The sequence below is a fragment of the Anopheles stephensi genome, chromosome X, assembly GCF_013141755.1.
Source record: "Anopheles stephensi strain Indian chromosome X, UCI_ANSTEP_V1.0, whole genome shotgun sequence".
Taxonomy (NCBI): domain Eukaryota; kingdom Metazoa; phylum Arthropoda; class Insecta; order Diptera; family Culicidae; genus Anopheles; species Anopheles stephensi.
In genome coordinates, this window is record NC_050201.1 from 2,854,284 (window position 1) to 2,879,362 (window position 25,079).

At 48.3% G+C, this 25,079-nt stretch overlaps 7 protein-coding genes and 1 long non-coding RNA gene across 15 annotated transcripts; 5 read left to right on the forward strand and 3 right to left on the reverse strand.

Annotated features, from left to right (window-relative positions):
* Nucleotides 1-271: 271 nt before the first annotated feature.
* Nucleotides 272-1,374, reverse strand: LOC118503918. Its single transcript, XR_004905229.1, has 3 exons — nucleotides 1,236-1,374; nucleotides 563-1,084; nucleotides 272-455 (listed from the first exon to the last, which is right to left on the reverse strand). It is a non-coding gene; the product is annotated as an uncharacterized LOC118503918 (long non-coding RNA).
* Nucleotides 839-5,219, forward strand: LOC118503806 (aminopeptidase N-like). Of its 4 annotated transcripts, none has more exons than XM_036037506.1 (4): nucleotides 839-1,003; nucleotides 1,762-1,978; nucleotides 2,053-4,451; nucleotides 4,524-5,219. In XM_036037506.1, exons 2-4 carry the CDS (start codon nucleotides 1,784-1,786, stop codon nucleotides 4,792-4,794), a joined length of 2,865 nt encoding a protein of 954 aa, XP_035893399.1. In that variant the 5' UTR covers nucleotides 839-1,003; nucleotides 1,762-1,783; the 3' UTR covers nucleotides 4,795-5,219. The 4 variants fall into 4 exon arrangements, with proteins under 4 accessions (XP_035893399.1, XP_035893406.1, XP_035893414.1 ...); XM_036037513.1 differs by having other exon boundaries at nucleotides 984-1,095; XM_036037521.1 differs by lacking the exon at nucleotides 839-1,003 and adding an exon at nucleotides 1,245-1,401.
* Nucleotides 5,146-9,575, reverse strand: LOC118503831 (ubiquitin carboxyl-terminal hydrolase 9). Of its 2 annotated transcripts, XM_036037550.1 has the most exons (5): nucleotides 9,138-9,575; nucleotides 8,883-9,051; nucleotides 7,736-8,688; nucleotides 7,156-7,660; nucleotides 5,146-7,068 (listed from the first exon to the last, which is right to left on the reverse strand). In XM_036037550.1, the coding sequence occupies exons 3-5, from the start codon at nucleotides 8,566-8,568 to the stop codon at nucleotides 5,725-5,727; spliced, it is 2,682 nt and encodes an 893-aa protein (XP_035893443.1). In that variant the 5' UTR covers nucleotides 8,569-8,688; nucleotides 8,883-9,051; nucleotides 9,138-9,575; the 3' UTR covers nucleotides 5,146-5,724. The 2 variants fall into 2 exon arrangements, with proteins under 2 accessions (XP_035893443.1, XP_035893435.1); XM_036037542.1 differs by having other exon boundaries at nucleotides 5,373-7,068; nucleotides 7,736-9,051; nucleotides 9,138-9,574.
* A 578-nt stretch (nucleotides 9,576-10,153) lies between these two features.
* LOC118503877 (elongation factor 1-gamma) lies at nucleotides 10,154-12,939 on the forward strand. Its single transcript, XM_036037630.1, has 2 exons — nucleotides 10,154-10,314; nucleotides 10,663-12,939. The coding sequence occupies exons 1-2, from the start codon at nucleotides 10,306-10,308 to the stop codon at nucleotides 11,938-11,940; spliced, it is 1,287 nt and encodes a 428-aa protein (XP_035893523.1). The 5' UTR covers nucleotides 10,154-10,305; the 3' UTR covers nucleotides 11,941-12,939.
* A 145-nt stretch (nucleotides 12,940-13,084) lies between these two features.
* Nucleotides 13,085-15,245, forward strand: LOC118503860 (short-chain dehydrogenase/reductase family 9C member 7). 4 transcript variants are annotated; one of them, XM_036037590.1, is made up of 5 exons: nucleotides 13,085-13,356; nucleotides 13,463-13,603; nucleotides 13,960-14,165; nucleotides 14,236-14,447; nucleotides 14,516-15,245. In XM_036037590.1, the coding sequence occupies exons 1-5, from the start codon at nucleotides 13,246-13,248 to the stop codon at nucleotides 15,160-15,162; spliced, it is 1,317 nt and encodes a 438-aa protein (XP_035893483.1). In that variant the 5' UTR covers nucleotides 13,085-13,245; the 3' UTR covers nucleotides 15,163-15,245. The 4 variants fall into 4 exon arrangements, with proteins under 4 accessions (XP_035893483.1, XP_035893491.1, XP_035893509.1 ...); XM_036037598.1 differs by having other exon boundaries at nucleotides 13,254-13,356; nucleotides 13,491-13,603; nucleotides 13,943-14,165; XM_036037616.1 differs by having other exon boundaries at nucleotides 13,254-13,356; nucleotides 13,491-13,603.
* Nucleotides 15,246-16,828: 1,583 nt separating this feature from the next.
* Nucleotides 16,829-18,861, forward strand: LOC118503935 (putative aldehyde dehydrogenase family 7 member A1 homolog). The gene is made up of 2 exons (XM_036037790.1): nucleotides 16,829-18,502; nucleotides 18,578-18,861. The coding sequence occupies exons 1-2, from the start codon at nucleotides 17,087-17,089 to the stop codon at nucleotides 18,788-18,790; spliced, it is 1,629 nt and encodes a 542-aa protein (XP_035893683.1). The 5' UTR covers nucleotides 16,829-17,086; the 3' UTR covers nucleotides 18,791-18,861.
* Nucleotides 18,862-19,367: 506 nt separating this feature from the next.
* On the reverse strand, nucleotides 19,368-22,204 carry LOC118503930 (FHA domain-containing protein DDL-like). The gene is made up of 4 exons (XM_036037776.1): nucleotides 22,003-22,204; nucleotides 21,209-21,774; nucleotides 20,966-21,129; nucleotides 19,368-20,822 (listed from the first exon to the last, which is right to left on the reverse strand). Exons 2-4 carry the CDS (start codon nucleotides 21,634-21,636, stop codon nucleotides 19,780-19,782), a joined length of 1,635 nt encoding a protein of 544 aa, XP_035893669.1. The 5' UTR covers nucleotides 21,637-21,774; nucleotides 22,003-22,204; the 3' UTR covers nucleotides 19,368-19,779.
* Nucleotides 22,205-22,275: 71 nt separating this feature from the next.
* On the forward strand, nucleotides 22,276-24,887 carry LOC118503927. The gene is made up of 4 exons (XM_036037761.1): nucleotides 22,276-22,735; nucleotides 22,800-23,208; nucleotides 23,276-23,592; nucleotides 23,655-24,887. Exons 1-4 carry the CDS (start codon nucleotides 22,606-22,608, stop codon nucleotides 24,836-24,838), a joined length of 2,040 nt encoding a protein of 679 aa, XP_035893654.1. The 5' UTR covers nucleotides 22,276-22,605; the 3' UTR covers nucleotides 24,839-24,887.
* Nucleotides 24,888-25,079: the final 192 nt, after the last annotated feature.

Sequence of the window (25,079 nt, forward strand, 5' to 3'; positions counted from 1 at the left end):
TGTCATATGCGGCTTCAAAATCAATGAAGAGATGGTAGGAGTGGAGCTGGTCTCCATGATTTGCTGCATCGTGAAGATCTCTGGTCAGGTGTCCCACTGTGATAGTTTCCCACTATCTCTTCAACGAATGGAACAAGTCGATCCTCGAAAATCTTCTAGGCGGTATTCAACATCTTAAAACCTCTCTGTAATTGCTGCACTCTCTGTAATTGCTGCATACCAAGATTCCAATCACAAGGCATCGATTCAATATCCAATACTTCAGTAATAAATTGATGAATTTCCTCTAGCTCAATAATTAATCCTTGTTACTCAATAGCTCAGAAATTATTAAATAATAATTGTCCAGTAAAAAAACAAATACATTAAGCAGTGAGAGATATTGCTAGTATGTTTAGCGTTGACGCTGGAAGTGATTGAAATTCAGCTGCGATCATCTCATCATACGCACACCACTGAAACACACAACGAACCGGTTTTTTTTTTTAAATAGCGATGTAAGGTCAGTTTATGCACACTCAAATGGGGTTCCATGTAACATATCTATAATTGCCGTACTCACAATCGATCGCAAGAAGATTGTCGCTAGAATTAGTATTGCTATTTGGATGGCCGTCCGGTAAGGTGTTCCACCTGGGGCCGTTGCCATGCTTCTACCAGAGCTTTTGCGCTCGTTTGCGCTCTCCAATCTCAGCAGCCCTTGGGAGATCGTTAAGATGGGGAGCATAAAAATTCTTCTGTACGTGTGTGTGTGTGCGTGTGTGTGTCTCCCCATACTTCTTACGATTGCGTGAAAGTGCCACGATGCGTTTGATCAATCAGGAATGGTACACCTTTCTCTCTTTTGCCGCCCATCGGGTAGGCAGGGCTGCGATTTTTGCTTTCAGTTGTTCCAGCGTGCAACGCATCCAGCATTTTTTATGAAGCGTCTCACTTCGCACAGTGCGCATATAAATGCCCTGTTCGATGGCTGGCGATGCGAGAAGAAGGTGTCAAGATCTTGGTGAGTTCGGTCGTACAATCAGCGAACGTTCTGCGCTCCGTAACAATACTATAAAGACTGTTTGAAGTTTATCAAGGCATGCTGGAAGTGAAGTTAGGTGACCTCGTTCAGTGGTGGATTCGTTGTGCGGGCAGTGTCGGTCAGGGTTATATGAGGGAAGAATACTCAATCTGTCATGGTTGCGATCCATACCCATGATTTGGATTTGTAACCGTCCGCGACCTTAACCTACCTTTTTGCGTTGCTAATTTGGAGATTATAACACACACACACACTAGGCATGTTGTTTAAGCGTGTGCCCTTACCACTACGCTATGGCAATGACCCGAGCGATTAGCTTTAGTTTCTAGTCGTTACCATCAAGCGTGTTCGATAGTTAAGATTGTGGAATAGTTGAGGTGGTATAATTTTTACAATTTAATTACTCGAAAGCTAGAATCTGTTTGTTTTTGTTTGCAAAGCTTACATTAAATGTGTGTCCCTTTAGTAGTGTTGGTATACTTACCAGAGCCATTATAGGTTTGCATAACCCTGCCCAGCTGTGTGTAACTTCTTCTTCTTCTTTTTCTTTGGTCTTGCGACCTCTTGCGACAGTGCCTGCCATTTCTGGCTTACTAGACTTATTGATACCGCATAGTTGGAAAGCTAGTGCTCCACTACGGGGGAACGGTCCGGATGGGATTTGAACCCCGGTCCTGCCGTATGTAGAACTGCTACTCACCCAAATACTAACTGATTTTCTCTTTACTTCATTCAAGATACCTTTGTTTATGATTTAGTATGACCGTGATGCGAAGTGCACTGCTGCTGGTCGCCATTTTGGCTGCCATCGCAGGAACCTTGGGTGACTCCAGCAACAGCTACAGCAGTTACCGACTGCCGAAATCGATCACACCCGAACATTACAATCTGCGCGTTTACACACATCTCGGCGATGAGCGAGGATTCATCTTTTACGGCCGTGTTGCGATACGGGTAAGTCCTGCAAAGAGGCGAAACCTCAGGATCTAGCTCGATCTGTGATATGTTCGGATGTTCTGCTTTTCCAGTTCCTCTGCCACGAAGCTGCGGACAGTGTTGTGTTGCATTCGAAAAATTTAACACTCCTCGAGCAGCAAATAACGTTGCACGAAGTAAGCCCGGACGTCCCGCAAAAGGCGTCGCGCGAAATGGACGTTAAGGGTGTGGAGTACATTACCGAGCATGATTATGCCGTGTTTCATGTGAGCACAGCGTTGCGGAAAGGTGCCCGTTACGAGCTGACGATCCCGTTCGAGAGTGGCCTCGGTACCGGACTGCTCGGCTACTACCGTAGCAGCTATCTGGACAAGCGCACCAAGCAGAAGGTTTGGCTGGCGGTGACACAGTTCGAACCGACGTACGCGCGCCAAGCGTTCCCGTGCTTTGACGAGCCCGAAATGAAGGCAACGTTCGACATATCCTTGGCACACCACGAACGGTACGTTGCGCTAAGCAATATGCCGGTGAACCGCACCGTACCGGTGGAGGATATGCCGGGCTGGGTTTTGGACGAGTTCAACACGACGGTGCCGATGTCCACGTACCTGGTGGCGTACACCGTGAACGATTTCGAATATCGCGAAGCGACGACATCGGAACCGGGCGATGTGGTGTTTAAAATTTGGGCCCGCCGCGACGCGATCGATCAGGTAGACTATGCGCGTGACATAGGGCCACGGGTGACGCGGTTCTACGAGGATTACTTCCACCAGAAGTTCCCGCTGCCCAAGATCGATATGATCGCGATACCGGACTTTGCGTCGGGCGCGATGGAAAACTGGGGTCTCATCACGTACCGCGAGACGGCGCTGCTGTACCATCCGAACATCTCCACCGCCAGCAACAAGCATCGCGTTGCGTCGGTAATTGCGCACGAGCTGGCGCACCAGTGGTTCGGCAATCTGGTTACGATGCGTTGGTGGACGGATTTGTGGCTTAACGAAGGTTTCGCTACGTACGTTGCTAGTCTCGGTGTCGATTATCTGCATCCCGAGTGGTACTCGCTCGAGGAGGAGTCCATATCGAACACGCTGGATATTTTCAAGTTTGACGCACTGCTGTCGAGCCACCCGATATCGGTAGAGATTGGCCATCCGAATCAGATATCGCAAATCTTCGACGCCATCTCGTACGAGAAGGGTTCGATCGTGATACGCATGATGCACCTGTTCCTGAGCGAAGAAACGTTCCGCGATGGGGTGAGCCGATACCTCCGGCGGCATGCTTACGGTAACGCGGAACAGGACAATCTGTGGGAGGCTCTAACGGAGGAGGCACACGCTAACGGTGTGCTGCCCGATTTTATTGACGTGAAGCGGGTGATGGATTCGTGGACGCTGCAAACCGGATATCCTATCATTACGGTCACACGCAACTACGATGCCAACTCGGCGGAGATAACGCAAACCCGTTTCGTCTCATCGGAAGTGCCGGCGGATCGGAACGTGACGGACTACTGTTGGTGGATTCCGCTGACGTACACTACCGCCAAGTCGCTGGATTTCAACGACACACTGCCGAAGGGTTGGATGGAATGTACGAACGGAACGAGCAATGGGCACCAGGTTAAAGTAATGGACGATCTGCCGGATTCGGAGCACTGGGTGATCTTTAACGTACAGCTGGCGGGATTGTATAAGGTCAAGTATGACAAGACCAATTATCGGCTGATTATCGCCCAGCTGAATGGGCCGAGCTACGATGCGATCGGGCTGCTCAACCGTGCGCAATTGATTGACGACGCGATGGATCTCGCCTGGACGGGGCAGCAAAACTACGGCATCGCCTTCGCCATGATCAACTACCTGCGGCAGGAGACGGAGTACATTCCCTGGAAGTCGGCCCTCACCAACCTGAACAGCCTGAACAGAATACTGAAGCGCACGCCGCTGTACGACATTTTCAAGAGCTACGTCCAGTACATACTGGAGCCGATCTACGAGCGTTTGGAGGTGTTTAACGTGACCAGAAAACCGACCGACCGGCTGGACGCAATCAAACAGTTAACGCTGATTGCCTCGTGGGCCTGCCGGTTCGAGGTGGGCGATTGTGTTGACCGTTCCGTGCAGCTGTTCGCCCGCTGGATGAACGAAGCCAACCCGGACGCGAACAATCCTGTCCCGATCGATTTGCGGCCGGTCGTGTACTGTAACGCGATACGCCAGGGTAACGATACGCAGTGGAACTTCCTGTGGCGTCGCTATCTGCAGAGCAACGTCGGTGCGGAGAAGATCATGATCATCGGTTCGCTAGCCTGCACGCGCCAGCTCTGGCTGGTGGAACGGTTCCTCCAGTGGTCCCTCAACAGCACCTCCGGCGTGCGCAAGCAGGACGCCACGATCCTGTTCAGCAGCGTTTCGCGCAACGATGCTGGCTTCAACGCAGCGAAAAGCTTCTTCCTAACACGTGCGGATGAGATTTACGAGTAGTAAGTAGTAACGTCAGTTACTTCACTGACCGGTTGTTCCAACATTTGACGTACGCCATCTTCTTCCCACAGCTTGAGTCCCGATACTTCGCGACTGTCGCGCTACATAAAACCGCTGGCGGAGCAAATGTTTTCCACCCAGGAGGTGCAGGAGCTGAACGAGCTGATACGGAAGAAGACCGCACTGTTCGAGAAGGCTAATCAGGGAGTGAAGCAAGCGCTGGAAACGGCACAGACGAACAGCAAGTGGGCTGAGACTAACATCAACAAAATGGAGCGCTTACTGCCGATGTTAACCTCTCGGTCCGCCGCAGACCATCTGCTAAATTTGATAGATACCTAAAGATCCATCGTCGCTAAGCGGAGGTCTTCCTACGGCACGGCCGGGGCTCAAATCCCACCCGGACCGTCATCACCCTTCGTAGTGAGGGCCGGTCCTGAGAGGTCGTTAAACCGAATAGTACTTAAAAAAGGGGTTAACAAGCCCAACAGCAGCAGCACACAGGAAGATATCATTGAATTTGTTTTAAACATTCTATGGGCGGCTTTTTTGTTGTTGTTGTTGTAATGTCCATCGATTGATTGATCAATCAGCAGCGATTGATTTATAGTGTGCGTGACACGGTGTAATGCAGGCCATCAATTTTAATAATAAAAACAAAACACAAAAAGAAAACACATTTACAAATGCTGCTTCGTTTTACTACGTACAACTTAATTGTATTGTTTTACATGTTTTTTAAATAAATAGCCGAAATCACAAATTAACGTCTCCCTCGCGTATATATGTATATAGCTTCCTACAACCATCAGCTTCAGAATACAAATTATTATCCTATTTCTTTTTTTGATGTGGTAAATTAATTACTTTAATAAAAGTAAACCGAAGCACTAGGATTAGAAGAGCAGTAACAAACGGGATACAACAATCAAACATGATTTTTATTAGTCTTTAAATATATATGTATAGAACAATTGCTCAGGTTGTTTGTTTTTCGTTTTATTGGTTTCTAATATATATATATATGTATATATATATATTTCAGATTTCATGCTTTTTCACTGCTCAGTTTCAAAGCTAATATCTAACACCTTTCTTTTCAATGTGTTTTTTTTTTCTTTTGTCAATAGGCTATAAATGGGGAGCATGATTTAGAATCAATTTGCTGATGATTATCCTGTAACGTAATGATTTTACTTGCAAAGAAGAAGAGAAAGAAACAAACAAACAAAACAAAGGCATATTACATATCCAACCTGCTCCGGATGAAGCTTAGACCGAGATTGTGGCAGATTTGGATGTTGGCGGTACGTGTTTTGCAAGTGCTGTATGTAGCTTATGTTCAAACGGTTGCTGCTGCTGCTGCTGCTGTTGTGCAGACGAAAGCGTTGGCTCCTTGGATTGATTATGTTGGCTTTGCTGTACATCGTACCGAGCGTAGAATAGCAGGTATGGCGTGGTCACGTGCCGACGGTTCGGTGAGAGCACCTCCTCAAACTCTGGCTGAGTCATGATTTTAATTTTATCATCGTCGCACATATACCACGTGAGCTGCTGGTTGGCTAACGACTCGTGCATCACACTGCCATAGCCTAGCCCTTTGCTGTCGTCGCTATGGAGCGGGCCGGCAAACAACGAGCCGTGACAGTCGGCGGGTACGTTCGACGATCGGTCTTCACCGTTGGAAGCGTCTAGCGGCTTGTAATGGTTGTGGGCACAGTTATTGTTGCACACGGACCCCGTGGCAAGAGGTGACAGGCTGTGGACGCTGCTATGGTTCACCAAACCATCGTCGACGAAACACCGACCGTTGATATCGTTCGCAAGCATCGCTTTTGTACGTACCGCACAGCAGCCGATGCTCGGGCAGGACGGCCCGCTGCCCGCTTCGCTTCCATTCAGCAGCACCTCACCATGATTCATACCGCCCTCAATACTGTGAATGCTGTAAAAGTTGTCTATGTACCCGGCGCCCCGGGCCGGCTTCTCCGGACAGGTGTCGGTTGCGGTTGCGTTCAGCTGCAAGCTTTCCATCCCATTAATCGGCGAGAATCGATTGATGACGTTGTTCTTTAGCTTTTTGCTTATATCGCCTGCACTGGACGTTTTTTTGCTACCGAACAGCTTCTTTAATTGACCGGACGCACTTTTCTCGCTGCCGCTGCTGTGGCTTTTGCTCGCCATTCCACCAGCGTCGGGGGGGTGCAGCGCAGTTTGCGCTTCCAGGGAGGCGGCTGCAAGCAGCGCCCGTCGTTGCCGATCCTTCACACAGTTAGCGTAGTGCAGCGGGATTTGGAGCGAGCTGGTGTACGCGATGTAATGTCCGACGGACATTCGTGCGCCGACGTGCGTTATCACACTGTACAACCGATAGATGTGGCGCTTCTCGTTGTCCGACCTTCCGATGCATTCGGCACAAAAGCACTGCAGTATGAACGGCGTTGGAATGTAGCTGTTGATTTTTTCCATATCACCGTTAAAGCGCTTCAGCTGCAGGACGAGCAACCGGGGCAGTATGTCGAAGGAAATCGTACGGCAGGCCTCGGTGTAGCCGGAGCACACCTCGCATCGATACTTGTTATCGCCCCGAAAATATTCCTGCGTTATGCAAGCGTCCTAGAAGAAGGTCCGGCACGGAACATTATTAATCTCGACCGATTCGACCATCACCACCTGGCAGGAGCAAGCCTGCAATAGCCTTACCTGATAAAATTGTTGCGGATTCTTCACGGCGTCACTCACTTCGTTCGATGTGATTGGAATGGCTATGTCTATCATCGTTTCCTTCTGCTCGGTCACTGTCTCGCACGATAGACATCGCGTCCGCGACACAGTGACACCTTCAAAATCTTCGCAAAAAAAGTTCAACCCTAACGTCCGGATCCGTTGCTTCAACCGGTCCTGAGCAACGGTTGGCTCCTGCGTCGCACCGGTCGTTGCGTTGGGCAGATGAATCTTCTGCTTTCCCGTGCAGTTATGCACACAATTGTTTGGCGCAGCGGTTTGCACGCTCACGACGGTACCGCTGGCCGGTGGTTCCAACCGTGACTTGGTGTTATTTTTCAACGATTCCTTGCGCCGGCGAAAGATGTTACGCGCAATAAATGGTGTGTTGCTGAGCTTCGATTCCGAGCTAACGGGCGCTGTATTATTGCTATTGTTGATCGTGGCCTCTGTTGCAGTGGCTTTCTCGAGCGATGGAAACGGGCTGGAAAGATAGAGGAGGCTGTTGGTTAAGAAATCGGTCGAGAAGCGGACAAGCGTTTCCGAAACGCGCGCATACCTAATTTTTAGAATATCTGGATTTTCTATTAGATGTTTGTTCAGTATTTGACAAGATTCTCGCACACTGTCCAGTATGCACATGAGAAATTCGTGCGCATCCTGCTGCTGGTTGCCCTCGAACGTGCTGCTCACGCTCTGCACGGCCTGCAGCAGCCCCCCGGCATGGAACGGTTCGATCACATCGGACGCCTCGTTCCGGGCGAGACTGTGGAACAGGTCGTGCAACGTTTCGCACACCAGCTGCCGGTTGTTCTTCGCGCCACTTCCATTACTATAGCTTACATCCGAATTGTTTGACCTATTACAACTATCACCAGTACAGGTAGGCTTTGCCGTACTGCTACACGAATTACAAATATGATGCGTAGGACTATTTAGAACACTGCATTTATCATTATCACCAAAGCTTATTTCGCCGAGCGCGGCAGAACCGTCGACCGAGTGGTGGGTGGTGGTTCGGTTCGAAGCCGCTTTCTCGTACCCGTTCACATTTCTGTCATGTTGAATCAACTCTTTGCTGCTCCACGGATGGGCTGCACCGGCCGGGTCCGAAGCATTATGAGCGAGCAGGGACGATTTAGGCTTCGAGTTCATCACATTCAGCTCGTTCTGAGCATTTTCATCATGCTGTACTAGGTACTTTCTGTCCGCATTCGCTTTGTGTAGCACGAGCTCGAGAAATTCAACCAGATGGTGCAGGTTATGCGTAAAGTTCGGTGCAAAGCGTAGAGTGTACAGCACCGAGTTCATGTAACACGAGTTGCCTATGTTACATAGCGTTGCGAGTGAATTACTCATGGTGTGCGTTACCATACTGTTGAGGCTTTTCATTCAACCGCCCTTAGCCGAGCAGCGGGTAGCCGGCACTGAATTTGATCTTCTCCGATTGCTTTTTCGATAACAGTTTTGCAGCGCAAAATCGCTCCATTCACATTGCTGTATTGGATATGCCTGTAAATAGAAAGCAGGTGAACTAGATATTAGAATTTATCACTTGTACAGCACAATGACCAACCTGACATGGTGGTCGCAACAGGTTTGCAACTTTTGGCAAAGTTTTAATTGTAGCCAAACTGCCCAATGACAAACGGAAGGGGAGAGAATGTGCCAGCAGGTAGTTATGGACGAACACGAACGATACTTACAATTTTAGGGCTCTTCGCAGAGAAAAAAAACGAACGTGCAAAACAACACACAATTGTTTACAAGAACAATAGCAACCCGAGCCCGAATTGGTGTTGGTGTTAGTCCTTGCGTGGGTCCGTACAATACCGTGCTGCAGCAGCAGGCAGGGATTCGCACAAACAGGAATCGCTGAAAGGAGAGAAAGAAAAAAAAATACACGCACACATTGATTATTGATTTGTTCAGCTGCTTTGCATACTGTTGTTCGCCTTTACCGTTATTCAGCCATACAGATGGTAGATATATTGTTCGCAGGCCGACCGTTTGCTACCACACATCGGAATGTGCTGCATAATGTAAACCCGATAGAAATATAGTATTTTCTTTCCGCTAGTAAGCGGTGGTTGCAGTTTCTCCGTTTTTGTTGTCACTATTCTTACAGCGTCACAAGGCAATGCGTGCGCGGAGGCTCTCGATGCTGACCGACAGATCGTTGACTGCACCACGGGCAAGTTCACGGCAAGATCAAACTATCCAGAATTAGGGGGACATTACCCTTTTCGTACCATCGTTGATTGTTATTAATCGTAGCTCTTCTTTTGCGATAGTCTGGCATACTTTGCACACCATACTTTTGACATGTACGATGCGGTAAGCTGACAGTTCATGTTCGTAGAAGCGAATAGGCACCACACACAAAAAAATCAACACATAAAAAGGGGTAAAAGAGAAAGAGAGAGAAAGACAGACAGAGACAGCGAAACAGAGAAAAAGAGAGAGATACCCGATGAACAGAGCAAGCGAATGATGACGCCATCATAGACGGGCTGATGTCATTTTGAAGGCTTGAAAACTAGTTGTGCAGTGGCGTTTACATCACACTTCCGCATACTGTACACATCTTGACAATCCGCTGCTTTTGTTTCCATTTGAAATAAAAATTACTAGAATCCAACTGACCACAATAAAAAGATAGATAAATTCAAGAACGAAATTTTAAATATTAATTTCCCTGAACGAAACCCTTTTTTTTTAATTACAAATGGCGTATGCGACATCAATTGCGATTATCCGTGGCCCAAGGTGTTTCAAGTTGGTTGAGATGCTGTTTTTATGTTTTCGGAACCGAAATTTCCGGCTCAATAAATTCAAAATAATCACACACTTATTGTTAAATGATTTTTAAATTCTATTTTCTCTCCCTCTACAACAAAATTTTCCCGAATACAATCACACCCCTGCTATGAGAACCTTGATCGAGAGAAATGCCACGGATAAACGGAAGCATGCTGCTCTATGTACGAAACGTCGTTGCTTTCGACGGTGGCGACCTCCTTTTCATTTCCGCCACCGACGGACACGTACTTGTGAAACACGCGAATCAACTTAATATTGCTTAAAAGCGTGTAAAGTTGGTCGAAATCTTCGGAAAACAACATCAAAATGGCCGGTGTAAGTATGGGGAACGTTTTTCGCGGCACGTGCCGCACCAGCAGCCGTATTATCTGTGCAATTAAAAGTCGGATGAATAAGCCGGGTCTACCGGAGAGTTGGGACGTGACACAATGCCCCAACAATGACGGAAGGCTATTTTAGGACGACTTAGTGTTTCTTCTTCGCGTGTTCTTAAGCTGCATTGCACTGTTTATGCACGACGGAAATAAGCGAATGGCCATCGAAATTCCATCTGTGATTTTCACATCCGTTCTCCCCGCCCCTTTTGTTTTGGGAGGGGGGAGCCTCACCGGTGCGTAATGGATTTACATTTCTTTTCGCTTTTTTTTCCTCTCCCATTTGCAGACATTGTACACATACCCGGAGAATTTCCGTGCTTTCAAAGTACTGATTGCAGCTCAATATTCTGGCGTGCCGGTGAAGGTAGCCGCCGACTTCGTGTTCGGTGAAACGAACGCCAGTGAATCGTTCCTGCAGAAGTTCCCCAGCGGCAAGGTGCCGGCGTACGAAACGAAGGATGGGAAATACTTGACGGAAAGCAATGCGATCGCTTACTACGTCGCCAACGAACAGCTGAGAGGTACGAACGATTTCCAGCGTGCCGAGGTTCAATCGTACCTGAGCTTCGCCGACAACGAGCTGCTGCCCGCTGTCCAGGGATGGACGTTCCCGATCATTGGCATCGTGCCGTACAACAAGAACAACGTCGAGCGGGCAAAGGAAGAGCTGCGCCGTGCGCTGACCGTCCTCAACAGCCGGCTGCTGAAGCAAACGTTCCTGGTCGGGGAGCGCATCACGCTGGCCGACATTGTGGTGTACGCCACCCTGCTACACGCCTACGAATATGTGCTCGATCCCGCCTTCCGTACGCCGTTCGGTGCCGTTACGCGGTGGTTCACAACCGTCATGAACCAGCCGCAGGTCGTGGCCGTCGTCCAGCCGCCAACGCTCTGCGCCAAGGTCGCGCAAGCCGACCCAAAGAAGTACGCCGAATTTCAGGCGAAGGTAAGCGGAGGAAATGCCACTGCCACCGAGAAGAAGAAGGAAAAGAAGGAGAAGAAACCGGCACCGGAAAAGGCTGCTGAGCCGGCCGCCGAACTGCCGGATGCTGCGGACGAACTGATTGCCGCCGAACCGAAACAGAACGATCCGTTCGAAACGCTGCCGAAGGGTACGTTCAACTTCGACGACTTCAAGCGGTTCTACTCGAACGAGGAGGAGGCGAAATCGATCCCCTACTTCTGGACCAAGTTCGACCCGGCCAACTATTCGATCTGGTACGGCGAATACAAATACCCCGAGGAGCTGACGAAGGTGTTCATGAGCTGCAATCTGATCACCGGCATGTTCCAGCGTTTGGACAAAATGCGCAAGCAAAGCTTCGCCTCCGTCTGCCTGTTCGGTGAGGACAACAACAGTACAATTTCCGGCGTGTGGGTTTGGCGCGGCCAGGACCTGGCGTTCAAGCTGTCGCCCGACTGGCAGGTCGACTACGAGGTGTACGACTGGAAGAAGCTAGACCCGGCATCGGAAGAAACGAAACAGCTGGTTGCACAATACTTCTCCTGGAGCGGTACCGACAAGAATGGGCGCAAATTCAATCAGGGCAAAATTTTCAAGTAAACCCCCCCTTTCCAATAATATCCCCCTGTCTGTCTCGCAGTGAAAGGTGAGAGATCCTTTCCGTGCTGTTTGCAGCCCCGTCGGCTTTGTTTCTTCCTTGCGTGTGTATGTGTTTGTGTGGATGTGCAGCTGCAATCAATATACTAATGGCAGAGGAGATGTAATGCAACACAACTATCAATCTGTTATGAATTCTGTATAACGACGAACCCAATAATGCTCTGTTAGCAATTCTCGTCCAAGTTCGGCTGTGGCCTAGCCTTCCCAACAAGTCAGGAGGGGGTCACAGCTGCCGAGGGAGCCATCAATCAAGAAGCATTCAAACAATTGTTCTTTTTCCACCAAGAGCCGCGAAAGCAAACAACTGCAGTGTGAATGAAGAATGAAATTAAATCGTACCTTTTTTTAAATACCTTACAAAAACATCTTTTTTGTCCACGGGCTATAACCCCAATCGCACCTCCTTATACCATCATCTTTGAAATGCGTCCCGGGCTTCGTATTCAGTCTTATTGAATCAAAATAAAGTGATCACAATACAGAGATGGAACAATAAACTTATTTCTAAATATAAAAAGATGCAGCGAAATCGATGCTTCTCTTTGGTGCCGTGCCTCCTGCAAGTTATGTTTAGTGGAATTTAAATTTGAACAAGCCATTTGCCTGCTAGAGGATCTGTTAAGAAGAGTGTTGCACAGAAGTGGCCCGTATGGCCTCCCGTTCCCGTTTAGGTTGCTCGGAATGCTAGTCATTCCCCCTTTTCGTACCCATAATTCATCATATTCATTCCCCACACTCAGCTGCACAGCATTTATCAAAATTCAAGCATTTATCAAATCGCAACGCGCGCGCAATGGTACTTATCTTAATCTGTGAGGGAAACGAATGCAAACGCGCACCATAATTATCGAACATCCAGCATCCGAGTGGGTGAGTTGGCAAAACGAACAAATACTCTCCAATTACAACTTGTTAGGAAATAAAACACGAAACAAAATATTCCTTGACCGCTCAGTCCTTTCTAAGCCTAACGATACTCTCCGTTGCCGTATCTAATTCTGGGTACAAACGTAGCGAAAGAAACAGTACAAGCAAGCAATAACTGCCTTCACGCGATTCGTTTTGGCTAGTCGAAGCGTGTAGCAGCGATTCTTGTCGAACAGCACCTGCTGGTGCGCTATCTGAACCTTAAAATCTCGTTTATTCTGGGGGTTCACACACACACGCATACTAATGAGTTTGTTTATGTAATTCCATTTGGCTTAATAAATAAAGTGGTGTGTGTTTGATGATTTATATTCCAACATGATTCCCGAAAAACGAGAGATCGGCCACTGGCTTGTGGGTAACAGTGCGTTGAAGGGAGTTCCTACGATAAGATCACGTTCCTGTGTTCCTGTGCCGGTGTATAGAAATGTGAGTATTATAGTATTATTTCAATGCATGTCAGCACACATGTATTGTTTGTTTTGGTTTGTAATGCCATCCTGTATCGCATCAGCCGGGTTAAGCGTAAAGATAGCTCTTTGTTTGTATTGTCTTTTGTTCAGATCTGTATGCTGTGAGTGGTGATCAGGTGGGCGAGAAGGTAGTTGATCTTCACACGCGCCGGCACCCGGGTATCGAGGACCGTTTGTCTTCCGGATCCGGCTACGAGGCATCGGTAAGTCTCTGCTGCTTCCTTCAACATTCCATCCTCGGAAGTAATCCCACACCTACACCTAGACGCTTCTCCCCCACATCGTGATCCTCATGCTCGTTGTTGATCGATCTGCTTCTGGAGGACCGTTCACACAGCAAATCAGAAGTTCCTCAAGGGTATGCCGATGATGTCAAGTTTTATCTGCCTCCCTGTCTTCTTATTCTGAGCGTCGTCAGCTGTTGAGTTTATGTTAGACTTGAGGATCGTCATGGTTCTGCCCGCAAATTATTTATAGCCAACATCGACTCCCCTCCATTTTTGTCTTGATGTCAACGAGTTCGGTCTAATCCATCTTTCCAGCCAATTCTTCTTCTTAGCCACGCAAAAGCATGAGCTGGCCGTTACTTCTCAGCTGGTTGAACAAACCCACCAGCAAACCTGGAACCGTCCTGCTAGCGAGCAGTTGCGTATCTATCGTAGCGTTCAGGTGCCTGCAGCGATGGCGAACACGGTCGAAGATTCTCAAGCCAACGTTAAGCATCAACGAAGTAATCATCATCACCGGATGCGACTCAGGCTTGGGGTAAGCGGATTTTTCCCCCCTCGAAACTGGCTACTCCTTCTAACACACCATTTGGCGAAATCGTTTCCAGCTACAATATGGCATACATCTGCCTGCAGGCAGGCATGACAGTGATGGCGACCTGCCTTAGCCAGGATTCGGAAGGCTACCGGAGCTTAGAGTCGGAAGGCAAACGCACCGGACGGGCGATCCTGTTCCTGATGGATCTGAACGATCAGCAGAGCATTGAAAAGACGCAGTGCGAGATACGGCGGTGGTTTGCAACGGCCAGCCATCCTGCCCGTAAGTACCGAAACCCTTCACCCGACCCTGGGCCGGAATGCTAACGATCCGATTCGTTTGCTTTGCAGATCTGTACGCGCTTGTTAATAATGCCGGTGTGATGTGTTTCGGGGATGCGGAATGGTTGTCGAACGGCATAACGCGCTTGCAGCTGAACGTGAACGTTGTCGGCACCATGTCCTTCACCATACCGCTGCTCGATATGGTGCGCGAATCGCGCGCTAGATTAGTTATCGTCACGAGCCACTGCGGCGTACAGGCACTGCCCGGATTGAGCGTGTACTCCGCCAGCAAGGCGGCGCTCCGTGCCTGGACCGAGGCCGTACGGATGGAGCTGGCCTGTCATAACGTTCCGGTGGTTGAGTTTATGCCCGGCTCGTTTGTGCTGCATTCGAACATCTGTGCCCAGCAATTGAAATACTTTGAAGAAATGTGGTCCAATCTGAGCGAAGGGCAGCGCACCTTCTATCACGATTACTTTGGCCGCTATCGGGCGTATCTGGAGCCACTCTGCCAGCCGCGCAGCCTGGAACGGTTTCAACCACACGAGCCGCTAACGATTTGCATGCGACGCGTACTGTTTGACGAAAGGCCGAAATCGTTTTACATGTGCGAACCGTGGCGTTACTTTTTCTACTACAATGCTTTCCGCTGGGTACCGCAATCCGTACGGCATACGCTGGTAAGAAAGTTTCTGCTAATGCCAGTGTATTGAGTGGGCTTGAGTGGGGCGCGTCTGAACGGGTTTAACGCATTCCTTGCAAATAAAAATCTCGTTGGAAATGTTCGTTATCTCGATCCGGTTCTATTGCTGTTTCTATGGATGCGTTGGTTGGATTTGGGGAGCAGGTTGTCGGCGGATTGGACTTTGGACAGCGTCCTTCCGTCTATCGGGTCTGGGCAGAGACAATAAGCAAAACAGCAAACTAGACAGCACATACACACAATTGCCTGCGAACAGTGTTCCTCACGCACCCCAGCAGTGATAGCCAAACCTCGACCAGGCCAGCACCGAACTCAACAGAAGCTATCGGCGAGCTCCATCCCGTAACAGCAGGATCTCTACTTATCATGATACCGAACTCGCCGACCACCTCCGAACCCAACGCCAGCAAGGCCGAACTCACTCCACCAAGGCTGGACTGGGACTCCGTCAACGGATCACTCGTGGAAACACTGAAGACAAAGACAACACAACGAATAACAAAAAAGGAATGGCGGGGTAAGGTTTGGAAGGATAATGAGGATGCGGAATCAAAGGATAGGACCGTTGTCTCTGGCCAATCGGAAGATGAGCCTCATGTAAGCGAGGTCCCTAGTCGCCAACACTTCTCTAATTTCTATACCCGGTCGTCTGCTAATGCTCTCGACTGCGCCCAACAAGGAGGGTCTTTCAAACTCCTCGCAGGACCCCAGAAGGTCACATCCACATCGTGAAATCCTTCACCGCAGCCACACACGTTCGTCTGAGCCAGAGTTATACGCTGCAGGTGAGCATTCAACGCGAAGTGATTCGACATAAGTCGAGACATCATGCGTATGAATGCCCGGTCTGCAGAGAGCCCACCGAACCAAGGCCGCAGGGACACAGAGGAATCGCCCGAGTTCGTCCGCCTTCCACATGCTCCCACATCAATTGTTGGGTCAAATAGTCTTTTCTTCCTGTTTTTCGTCGTGTCGCTAAAAGGGGAAAAGACTTCCAACTCAGCTTTCGGTGCAGAGAACTTGATACCGAGGGTTTCAGACCACTCGGCAAGGTTGTCCAAAGTGGTTTCGCTCTTTCGGTCTTTCCTGGCGGACGCATCAACGCCATCACACGTCGTCCTGCGATATCGTCCACACATACTGTCTTCCGATGATTTGTCAATTTTGGTCCAGCAAGTCCAGATCTCCGAGTACTGAGATACGCGCCATCACTCCATCTAAGTAAAGGGCTGCCAAGCCTCCTACTATGAGTCCCTGTGAATGCTCCCGACATGATCAGCCCATCGTCGCCGTTATCATCAAGACATGCGAATCGGCAAAGGAGATATCTCATCGGGCAGACTTTGACGTTACGACATCCTCACTGATAGTTTCTTGCGACGTATGGGACAAGATGATCTTGCAGTATCAGGAAGAAACACTAATACCTTAGGGCTTCGTTACCAACGCGTTCGTGTCCTCTCTCGCTATCACCAACAAATGCATTCCAAACACACAGCAGGAGTTGACCAGTTGGGTGAGATAACTGTACGAAGCTTGAAGAGGAGACTGTTGGAAACACGCCGAGATAACACATATGCTGGCCTGTGTTTGCCGGGCCGACTCTCAACAAGCCATTATACTGCTCTTATCAATTTGACCATGCACATATATATATGTATGCCTCACAGCAAAATCCGTTTGGCTCAAGAGGGCAGCGCAGCAATACACACAATTAAGCGAAAGTATTTCCAAACTGATAACAGATAATAGATAGAGTGTCACATGTGGTGTGGCGAGAGCCAGTACCGCGAGCCCAGTACAGTTGCCAACAGGACCTCCAGCAGACTGCAAGCTCATACTCTCGAGGTTGCGAGTAGGTGCGCTTCACAGCTACACTTTCGACGCGAGCTTTCCATTCGTTCCATTGCGAACCGCTTTTTTGTTGCAGCAGCATGTTAGCTGCACTGTTGCACAGAGCGCCCAAACTGACCCACGCGTTCGGATCGCAGGCCGCCATTGCTACGGGATTCGCTCGGACCATGGCAACGTACCTGGTGGAGGAGGACAGTTACAGCTTTCTGAAGGATCTCGGCCTGAGCCGGGTCAACAACGGTGTGTACGATGGGGCATGGGTTGCCGGTAAGGCCGGCACCGTCCAATCGATCGATCCGGCGTCGGGCCGTGTCATTGCGGAAGTGACGACCGGTTCGGTACAGGATCTGGAACGCTGTCTAACGGCCGGTACGGCTGCGTACCAGGAGTGGAAAAAAATGCCCGCCCCGTACCGTGGTGAGATCGTGCGGCAGATCGGCGAGGAGCTGCGCAAGTACCGGGAACCGCTCGGCAAGCTGGTCGCGCTGGAGATGGGTAAGATACTGCCGGAAGGGGTCGGCGAGGTGCAGGAGTTTGTCGACATCTGCGACTACGCCGTCGGACTGTCGCGCATGGTCGGTGGCGCCATCTTTCCCTCCGAGCGGCCCCAGCACACGATACTGGAGAAGTGGAACCCGCTCGGGCTGGTCGGTGTCATATCGGCGTTCAACTTCCCGTGCGCCGTGTTCGGGTGGAACGCGGCCATCGCACTCACCATCGGCAACACGGTGCTGTGGAAGGGTGCGCCGAGCACGTCGCTCGTCAGCGTCGCGACCACGAAAATCGTGGCCGACGTGATCAAGCGCAACAATCTGCCGCCGGTGGTGACACTGTGCCAGGGTGGGGATGAGATCGGTAAGCAGATGGTGAAGGACGAGCGCGTGAAGCTGATGTCGTTCACGGGCAGTACGGCGGTCGGTCGAACGGTCGGCGTCGAGATGCAGCGTCGGTTCGGGCGGTGTTTGCTCGAGCTGGGCGGTAACAATGCGCTCATCATTAACGACGATGCACCGCAGGACATGGCACTGGATGCGGCCTTTTTCGGTTGCATCGGTACCGCCGGTCAACGGTGCACCACGACCCGACGCCTCATCATCCACGAGAAGCTGTACGATGGGTTCGTGCAGAAGCTTGTTAAGCGCTACACCAACCTGATGCAGCGTGTCGGCCATCCTCTCGATCAGGCGACCCTGTACGGTCCGGTACACAATCAGCAGGCGGTGGAGAACTACAAGCAAACGATACAGGAAGCCGTTTCGCTCGGCGGCAAGATTGAGTGCGGTGGCAAGATTATTCAGCGGCCCGGCTTCTTCGTCGAACCGACGATCATCTCCAACCTGCCGCACGACGCACCGGTCGTGAAGCGGGAAACGTTCGCACCGATTGTGTACGTGTTTAGGGCGAAGAATTTGACCGAAGCGATCGGCTGGAACAACGAGGTGGATCAGGGACTTTCGTCCGCCCTATTCACCAGCAACGTACAGTCAGCATTTCAGGTAGGTTCGATCGAAGTTGGTGTGGTTCCATGGTGGGAAAGAATGCGTCTAATTCTTCCTCTCTTTCTTACGCAGTGGATCGGCGAGAATGGATCGGACTGCGGTATTGTAAACATTAACACGTCACCTTCCGGGGCCGAAATCGGGGGAGCTTTCGGGGGCGAAAAGCATACCGGCGGTGGGCGCGAATCCGGTTCCGATGCGTGGAAACAGTATGCCCGACGGTCAACCATCACGGTGAACCATTCGGCCGATCTACCGCTGGCGCAAGGCATTGTGTTTGAGTAAGGGTGCAAATAAAAGGAGGATGAAAAATACAAGCTTCGAATGACTGAATGCGGAAGGTGAATTGGGATGGATCTGCTCTGCTTCTTCTTTCTTGGCCTGGTACTCCACTCCAGGCTGTATCCGATCTCCTCTCTGGTCTGACTCCACTTGATCCAGCCAACGAGCTCCTTCCTGGCAGGACTGGGTCCGGCATCCTCATCACGTGCCGCTGACCAGCACACACCGACAAAGCATTGGAAAGCTCCACCAGCATAGTCCAGGATTCGAACCCGTAGAGGACACGTGGTAGGAGTCTTCTGGATCTCAAGATGTGGATTCCCCCCTGAACAATGCGCCTTCGGATTTCGCTGCTTACGTTGCTGTGCTAAGCTAGCAAAGCTCCTCCGTCAACCAATGCCCTGCTTCTGAGTCGTGCTGTATCACGGTGAGAGCCTCCGGCAAACGGGCACCTTCTTGGCTTGTCTTCGTCGCATTAATCCTCATTTCAAATCCTATCGGCCTCGCGTTTTAACCCTTTCGCAATACCCTCCTGTCGAGCGATTCACCCCAAAAAGGGGTTTGCGCAAAACGAATCAGCTTTCGTTTCTGATCGATTTATTCAACAGCAATCAAATGCATATTATTACACCTATGACTTATATGTACAGCATCTTTACATAGAGAAAGGGGGGAGGGGGGGGGGAGGTGGTAGAAAGGGTTTTGCACAGACAACAACCTTGATCGGCTCTTGCGTTCTTCAGTCAACGGGAAGTCTTTCCATTAGCTATTGATGAGCAAATCAGGGCTCATCTCTGTCCACGCCATGCCAAACATTTTCTACGTAAAGCCAAGGATATATGTACACCAACAATATCCCTGCGCTTTGTATGCTTTACCCGGGGGCTAAGCTGGCCATTCGTACATCGATTGGTGTGATACTATTGTGGTAGAGGATTGGAAACGCTATAGAGTGAGAGAGAGATGCGTTTAGAATGCGCCTACTTAGCCCTCTACACCTTTGCCGGATCGCTGGCAGCTCGTTTCGGAACCGGGGACGCATCGTACCCTTCGTCGTCCTCATTGTCCTCCTTGCTGTTTTCGTGCAGCAGCACGTACTCGCGCGAGCTGAACCCAAACTTCAGCACATCCTTTTCGCGCAGCTCCAGGTAGCGCTTCGTCTCGATTTGCTTGTTGTTAACGAACGTCCCGTTCGACGACTCCAGATCGATAATGTACGGCCGCACGCACTGGCTTTTCGTACCGTCGACACGCTCGTACGGTACCAGCCGGTACTGCAGTACTGCGTGCTGCTTCGAGCAGGACGGATGATCGACCGGTATGTCGCAAACCTTCCGATCGCGCCCAATCAGATAGCAGCTTTGCCGGTGGATGTAGAGCGTCGGTAACGCTTGCTCACCCTTGAACGGATACAACCGCCAGCGGCGCTTCGGCTTCCGGGCACCGGGGGGTTCCGCGTACGCAATCACAACCCCATGGACGGTGTTGGTTTCCGCGGTCAGTTTGCCGGACAGTCCAAAGTTGGGCTTCTCCTTTTCGGTCGGCTCGGCCGAATCGGCGGTAGAATCGGGCGCGTTCGAACCCGATTCGCCAGTCCGATCCCCGTCCGGATCGGCTTTAAATCGGTTGGTTTTGCTATCCGTATGCTTACCCCATTTAAAATCGGTTTCTTCCTCGGTACGACTCGTTGGCTCTTCTTTCACGGCAACCGGCGCACCACCGTTGTCGCCGCGCTTTGGTGCCGTTGTGTCGCTCCTTCCCATCGATTGTTTGTAAGGACTGCTACTGTCAGCATGTCTGCGTTTGCGGCTACCAGTGCCATACTTGTCTGTGTCCGATTGTTTGTGCCGGTCTCCGTGCGTATCTCGCTGATGGGTGCGCTGCTGCTGCCCAGTGTCCCGGCTGCTGGAACTAACTTCATTATCGCGGGTGTCGCTTGCGTCACGGATGCTGCGATTGGTACTATCTGGGCGATACCGTTGGTTCGAACCGTGCTTATCGTATCCGCGTGAATGATGGTTTCCATTCCTATTACCTGTACAGAAAGCCAGCAACAAAAAATGCATTAACAAATCTACTTTAAGTGTTAATCTCTTCGAGAGGTCTTGGTGGTGGTGGCTTGCTAGACTTGGTTTTACCAATAAACGTACAAGCAGTGTGTGAATCGAACGTCGTTACCTTGATGTGCTGCATGTTCTTTTTCTCTGGCATCGCAATCGTGCGTGCTACGGTCACCACTCCTTGCTGATTGTGATGATCTGGCCGATTTGTATTGTTCGTGAGCTGAACGATCCCTTTCAACACGGCCATCCGCGTTAAGCCCCCTAGCGTCGGTACGATGTCTGTAAATGCGTTTCGCAAAGCAAAGAAAGATAATTGATAAGATCTCCCATTGGCCGAACTGCACCAGGCAATACACACCCTCTGGCACGCTTGCTATCTAGCGTTTGGCGGGAATGTTCGCCTTCCCCGGAACTGTCCCATCGTGACGGTATCTGCTTGTGCGATTCCATTTCCCTTCCGTTATGTCTGCTGCCCTTGGAATATCGGTGCCCGGCCGGTGAAGCTTCCGAAGCTTGTGCTGTTGTTGTTGTTCGCTTGCCAAAGGACGGCACCACAGCATCGTCGGAGTCGACCAATGCACGAGTATCGCCTTTGCTATGACTCTCGGACTCGGACGAATGGCGCTCCTTCTTATGCTTCTTCGACTTCTTATGTTTCTTGTGCTTTTTGTGCTTCTTGCGCTTTTCCTTCGACTGCCGATGGTCGCGGCGTTCTTTCGACGAATCTTCATCACTGTTATCGTCATTGGAATCGGAATCGCGCAATGTGCCCACTTTGCTACTCATTCTGGACGCGTTTTATCAAGTTTAAGCAGGGGATTTTTTTTGCTTCGCTGTTATTATTGTCCCCAGGCAGATTTACACACACACACGCACCCACACTCCCAGTAGAATGACGCCGCCGAACAAACGATGCTACCCGATCTGCGAATATACGGGGGGGAGGAAAAAACAGGCATTGTAAAAGTCTCGACATCATCGGTAAAAAGTTATTCGGAGGGTGTTCAGCCACGGTGACGCAAGAAAATGCGTTGAAATATGTTTTTTTTTCTCTTCCGGTGGTGTTAAGCAATTCAAGGATAGAATTCCCGGAACTATCTCCCCCTGTGTATCCTTTGTCTTCCATGAAGCAATAGTATGAAACTTATTTACCTGTATGTAATACGAGTGTGTGTGCCGCAGGTTTAGCATAGATTGTGGGCAGATATTAAACACCACGAAGTGTTTGCCCGCTTTTTAACTTTTTCCGACTTGCGTTTACTGTTTTGGTTTTGCACTTAACAGTAGTGCAAAAAGGCAGATCGCTTCTGTTTGGGCGAATGCAGCCTTCCGAGCGGTTGCACAGATGCGTTGCATTTTGACGTTAACGGCCCAGGCTGCAAGGAACATATGAAAAGACCAAATCCTTCTGTTTACAATACTAAGTCAGCGAGTTCATGAACTTTATACGGCTTTTTACCTAATAATAAATAGTAAAATCATAAAAAAACGTATAGAAAACTCATGTCTTTATTTAACATGTACATTTTATTTGGTTTTAAAAGATTTTTCATTAATTTTCAATTTTAATCTAAAAATCGAGAGTAATGATATTGTTGATATTGGTTCCCTGATCAGCGATTGTTGTTGTTTTGCCTGTCAGACTGGCCGACGCGCTACAAAAAGAAAACTTCTATCCGTATAAACAAAAATTTTCCGAGTGCTTCTTAATTACGTTTTTGCTCAGTGCCTTCTAATATCACCAATCTTGTAAAAATGAGTGACCAATTCACTAAACGAGTAAAATATAATTCATATTTGTATCGTTATCGCGATGCGACAGAGCGCCGAGCTGCTTTGCTAGAGCAGAATGACGAAGAGCTAGCTGCAGGAGGAAGTTCATACGGTATAAGACGGGCAAATATCATTGTTAGTTTCTTTTATAACATGGCATATGTTTTGTTTTCCAGTTATTGGAAGCAACCAAGGCGCAGGCGATGCACCTATGGATTATCATTCAGAAGGATCTTCCAATGTGATGGCAGAAGAAGCCGGTGAAACGACAAGCGAACCTGAATGTGATGAGTTTGTTACGGACTATTTAGTTGAAAGCTCTGACGATGAAAGAATGGACACAGAACGCACAGAAGGGTATGATGTAGAAGCCGAATTACGTCGATGGGCAATATCCACCAATCAATCGTATAATTCTATAAGTCAAGTTATGGAAATCATACGAAACGTGAGTTCTTGTAATCTTCCAAAAGATGCTAGAACTTTGCTGAAGACTCATCGAAATGACTCAAATGAAGTTGTAACGATAAACGGAAGTCAGTATTGGTATAACGGAATAAGACGATGTCTGCTCAACGAACTAAGGTGCGTAGCTAATAAAAGTTGTTAACAACAATCTTTACATAACAAACGTTACGTTTTGTATTTTCAGCCGCAGCGATATAGCTCTCGATTCGTATTCTAAGCTGGAACTTAATGTTTCTATTGATGGATTACCCATATTTAAAAGCAGCAATCTTCAATTTTGGCCAATATTATTCAACGTTCATAACATTCCAGAAGTGCCGGTAATGACCATTGCAGTTTACAGCGGATCAACAAAACCAGCAGATATCGATCAATTTCTTCAGCCCTTCGTTGATGAACTTAACTTCCTTATGGAAAATGGAATAACCATCAATAACAAAAAGATTTCCATAGAATTACGTGTCATTATAGCTGATTCACCTGCTCGAGCATATATTAAAGGTAAGACAAAATATAAGATTACGTTGAAAATTGTATGGAACTTAATATACTTTTTTAAATAGGTGTTGCTGGTTTCAACTCACGAGATGGTTGCTTGAAATGCGCAACGAAAGGAAGAAGCCTTAATGGAAGAACTGCATTTTCCAGTTATACTGAACTTGAGCGAACAGATCATGGGTTCAGATTACGAATTTACGAAGGTCATCATAAATATTGTACTCCATTGTTGAAACTAAATAACTTCGACATTATCAAACAAATAATCGTCGCAGATCAACTACATTTGATAGACTTAGGTATCACCAAACGCACGATCGTAAGTTTCATGGAAGGAAAATTTGGCGTTAAAAAAAAGCTTAGCAATACACAAATTAACAATTTGTCTGCAATGCTGACCAACATCAAACTTCCTATTGAAATTCACAGAAAGTTCCGTTCAATGCGTGACTATAAGCACTGGAAAGGCTCAGAATATTCCTCATTTCTATTTTATGCCAGTTTCGTTATACTCAAAGAGATAACAAATGAAGAACAATACAAGCACTTCATGCTGTTCTTTTGTAGCTTAACTTTGTTTTCCTCAAATGTTTACAAAGAACATTGGCCTTTAGCAAACACGTTGATTCAACTTTATGTAAAACATTACGCAAATATCTATGGCCCGGAATTTATTTCAAGCAATGTACACAATCTGCTACATATATTCAAAGAAGTTGAACAATTTGGTCCAATTAGTAGCATATCTTCTTATCCATTTGAAAACCATTTGCAGCATTTAAAACGTTCATTGCGTTCTGGCTGGAAATGCTTAGAGCAAACTATAAATAGACTTTCCGAAAAAGAAGTTTTTAACACTCGTTCAGCTAATCTATGTTTAAATTTCCCTTCTGTTCATACCAGAACTGGCACAGTAACATTACATGTCCGCAAAGCCTTTCTTTTAAAAACTGGGGAACGTAACGAATGGTTTTTGACCAAAAGTGGTAATGTGTGCAAATTTATCACTGCACATGAACAATACCGTAACATAAAAATTGTTGCGAAAAAATTGTCTCAAACAGACGATTGTTTTGTATATCCTTTGAATTCTAAATTTATGCATATGCATCATGGAAACCTGAGCGATCTGGAACATACGGAATTGGATGTTAATATTGAGGATATACGATGTAAATTGGTAGCTGTTCCCCTTTCCAAAGAAAATGAGTATCAATATGTTCCATTAATTCATACCCTCGTAGGCTAATATTTGCATTTCTTAGATAATAAATAATTAATATGATTTTCTTTCTGTATCGTTCTTTTTAATCACTATAATTTATGGATTATAACATTTCAAAAATTTACATATTATACATTATACATTTTTCATGAGTTTTTATTATTAACATACATATTACATCATATTACATGTATTTAAAAAAATAAGGACACTTAGTTAGTGAAGGAACTTTATAACAAAACAAAAAAACACTAATAATGAGAAT

Excerpts from the sequence above, each read along its gene's own strand:
- LOC118503806 (XM_036037506.1), top strand. The coding sequence starts at position 1,784 with ATGACCGTGATGCGAAGTGCACTGCTGCTGGTCGCCATTTTGGCTGCC. Across the intron at positions 1,979-2,052 it reads ACGGCCGTGTTGCGATACGG|TTCCTCTGCCACGAAGCTGC; the intron begins GTAAGTCCTGCA and ends CTGCTTTTCCAG. Across the intron at positions 4,452-4,523 it reads GCGGATGAGATTTACGAGTA|CTTGAGTCCCGATACTTCGC; the intron begins GTAAGTAGTAAC and ends TTCTTCCCACAG.
- LOC118503860 (XM_036037590.1), top strand. The coding sequence starts at position 13,246 with ATGATTCCCGAAAAACGAGAGATCGGCCACTGGCTTGTGGGTAACAGT. Across the intron at positions 13,604-13,959 it reads GATCCGGCTACGAGGCATCG|CCACGCAAAAGCATGAGCTG; the intron begins GTAAGTCTCTGC and ends TCTTCTTCTTAG. Across the intron at positions 14,166-14,235 it reads GGATGCGACTCAGGCTTGGG|CTACAATATGGCATACATCT; the intron begins GTAAGCGGATTT and ends AATCGTTTCCAG.
- LOC118503927 (XM_036037761.1), top strand. The coding sequence starts at position 22,606 with ATGAGTGACCAATTCACTAAACGAGTAAAATATAATTCATATTTGTAT. Across the intron at positions 23,209-23,275 it reads TGTCTGCTCAACGAACTAAG|CCGCAGCGATATAGCTCTCG; the intron begins GTGCGTAGCTAA and ends TTGTATTTTCAG. Across the intron at positions 23,593-23,654 it reads TGCTCGAGCATATATTAAAG|GTGTTGCTGGTTTCAACTCA; the intron begins GTAAGACAAAAT and ends TTTTTTAAATAG.
- LOC118503831 (XM_036037550.1), bottom strand. The coding sequence starts at position 8,568 with ATGAAAAGCCTCAACAGTATGGTAACGCACACCATGAGTAATTCACTC. Across the intron at positions 7,661-7,735 it reads CCAGATATTCTAAAAATTAG|CCCGTTTCCATCGCTCGAGA; the intron begins GTATGCGCGCGT and ends CTATCTTTCCAG. Across the intron at positions 7,069-7,155 it reads ATCCGCAACAATTTTATCAG|GACGCTTGCATAACGCAGGA; the intron begins GTAAGGCTATTG and ends ACCTTCTTCTAG.
- LOC118503930 (XM_036037776.1), bottom strand. The coding sequence starts at position 21,636 with ATGAGTAGCAAAGTGGGCACATTGCGCGATTCCGATTCCAATGACGAT. Across the intron at positions 21,130-21,208 it reads GATAGCAAGCGTGCCAGAGG|ACATCGTACCGACGCTAGGG; the intron begins GTGTGTATTGCC and ends ACGCATTTACAG. Across the intron at positions 20,823-20,965 it reads AGAACATGCAGCACATCAAG|GTAATAGGAATGGAAACCAT; the intron begins GTAACGACGTTC and ends CTTTCTGTACAG.
- LOC118503935 (XM_036037790.1), top strand. The coding sequence starts at position 17,087 with ATGTTAGCTGCACTGTTGCACAGAGCGCCCAAACTGACCCACGCGTTC. Across the intron at positions 18,503-18,577 it reads ACGTACAGTCAGCATTTCAG|TGGATCGGCGAGAATGGATC; the intron begins GTAGGTTCGATC and ends TTTCTTACGCAG.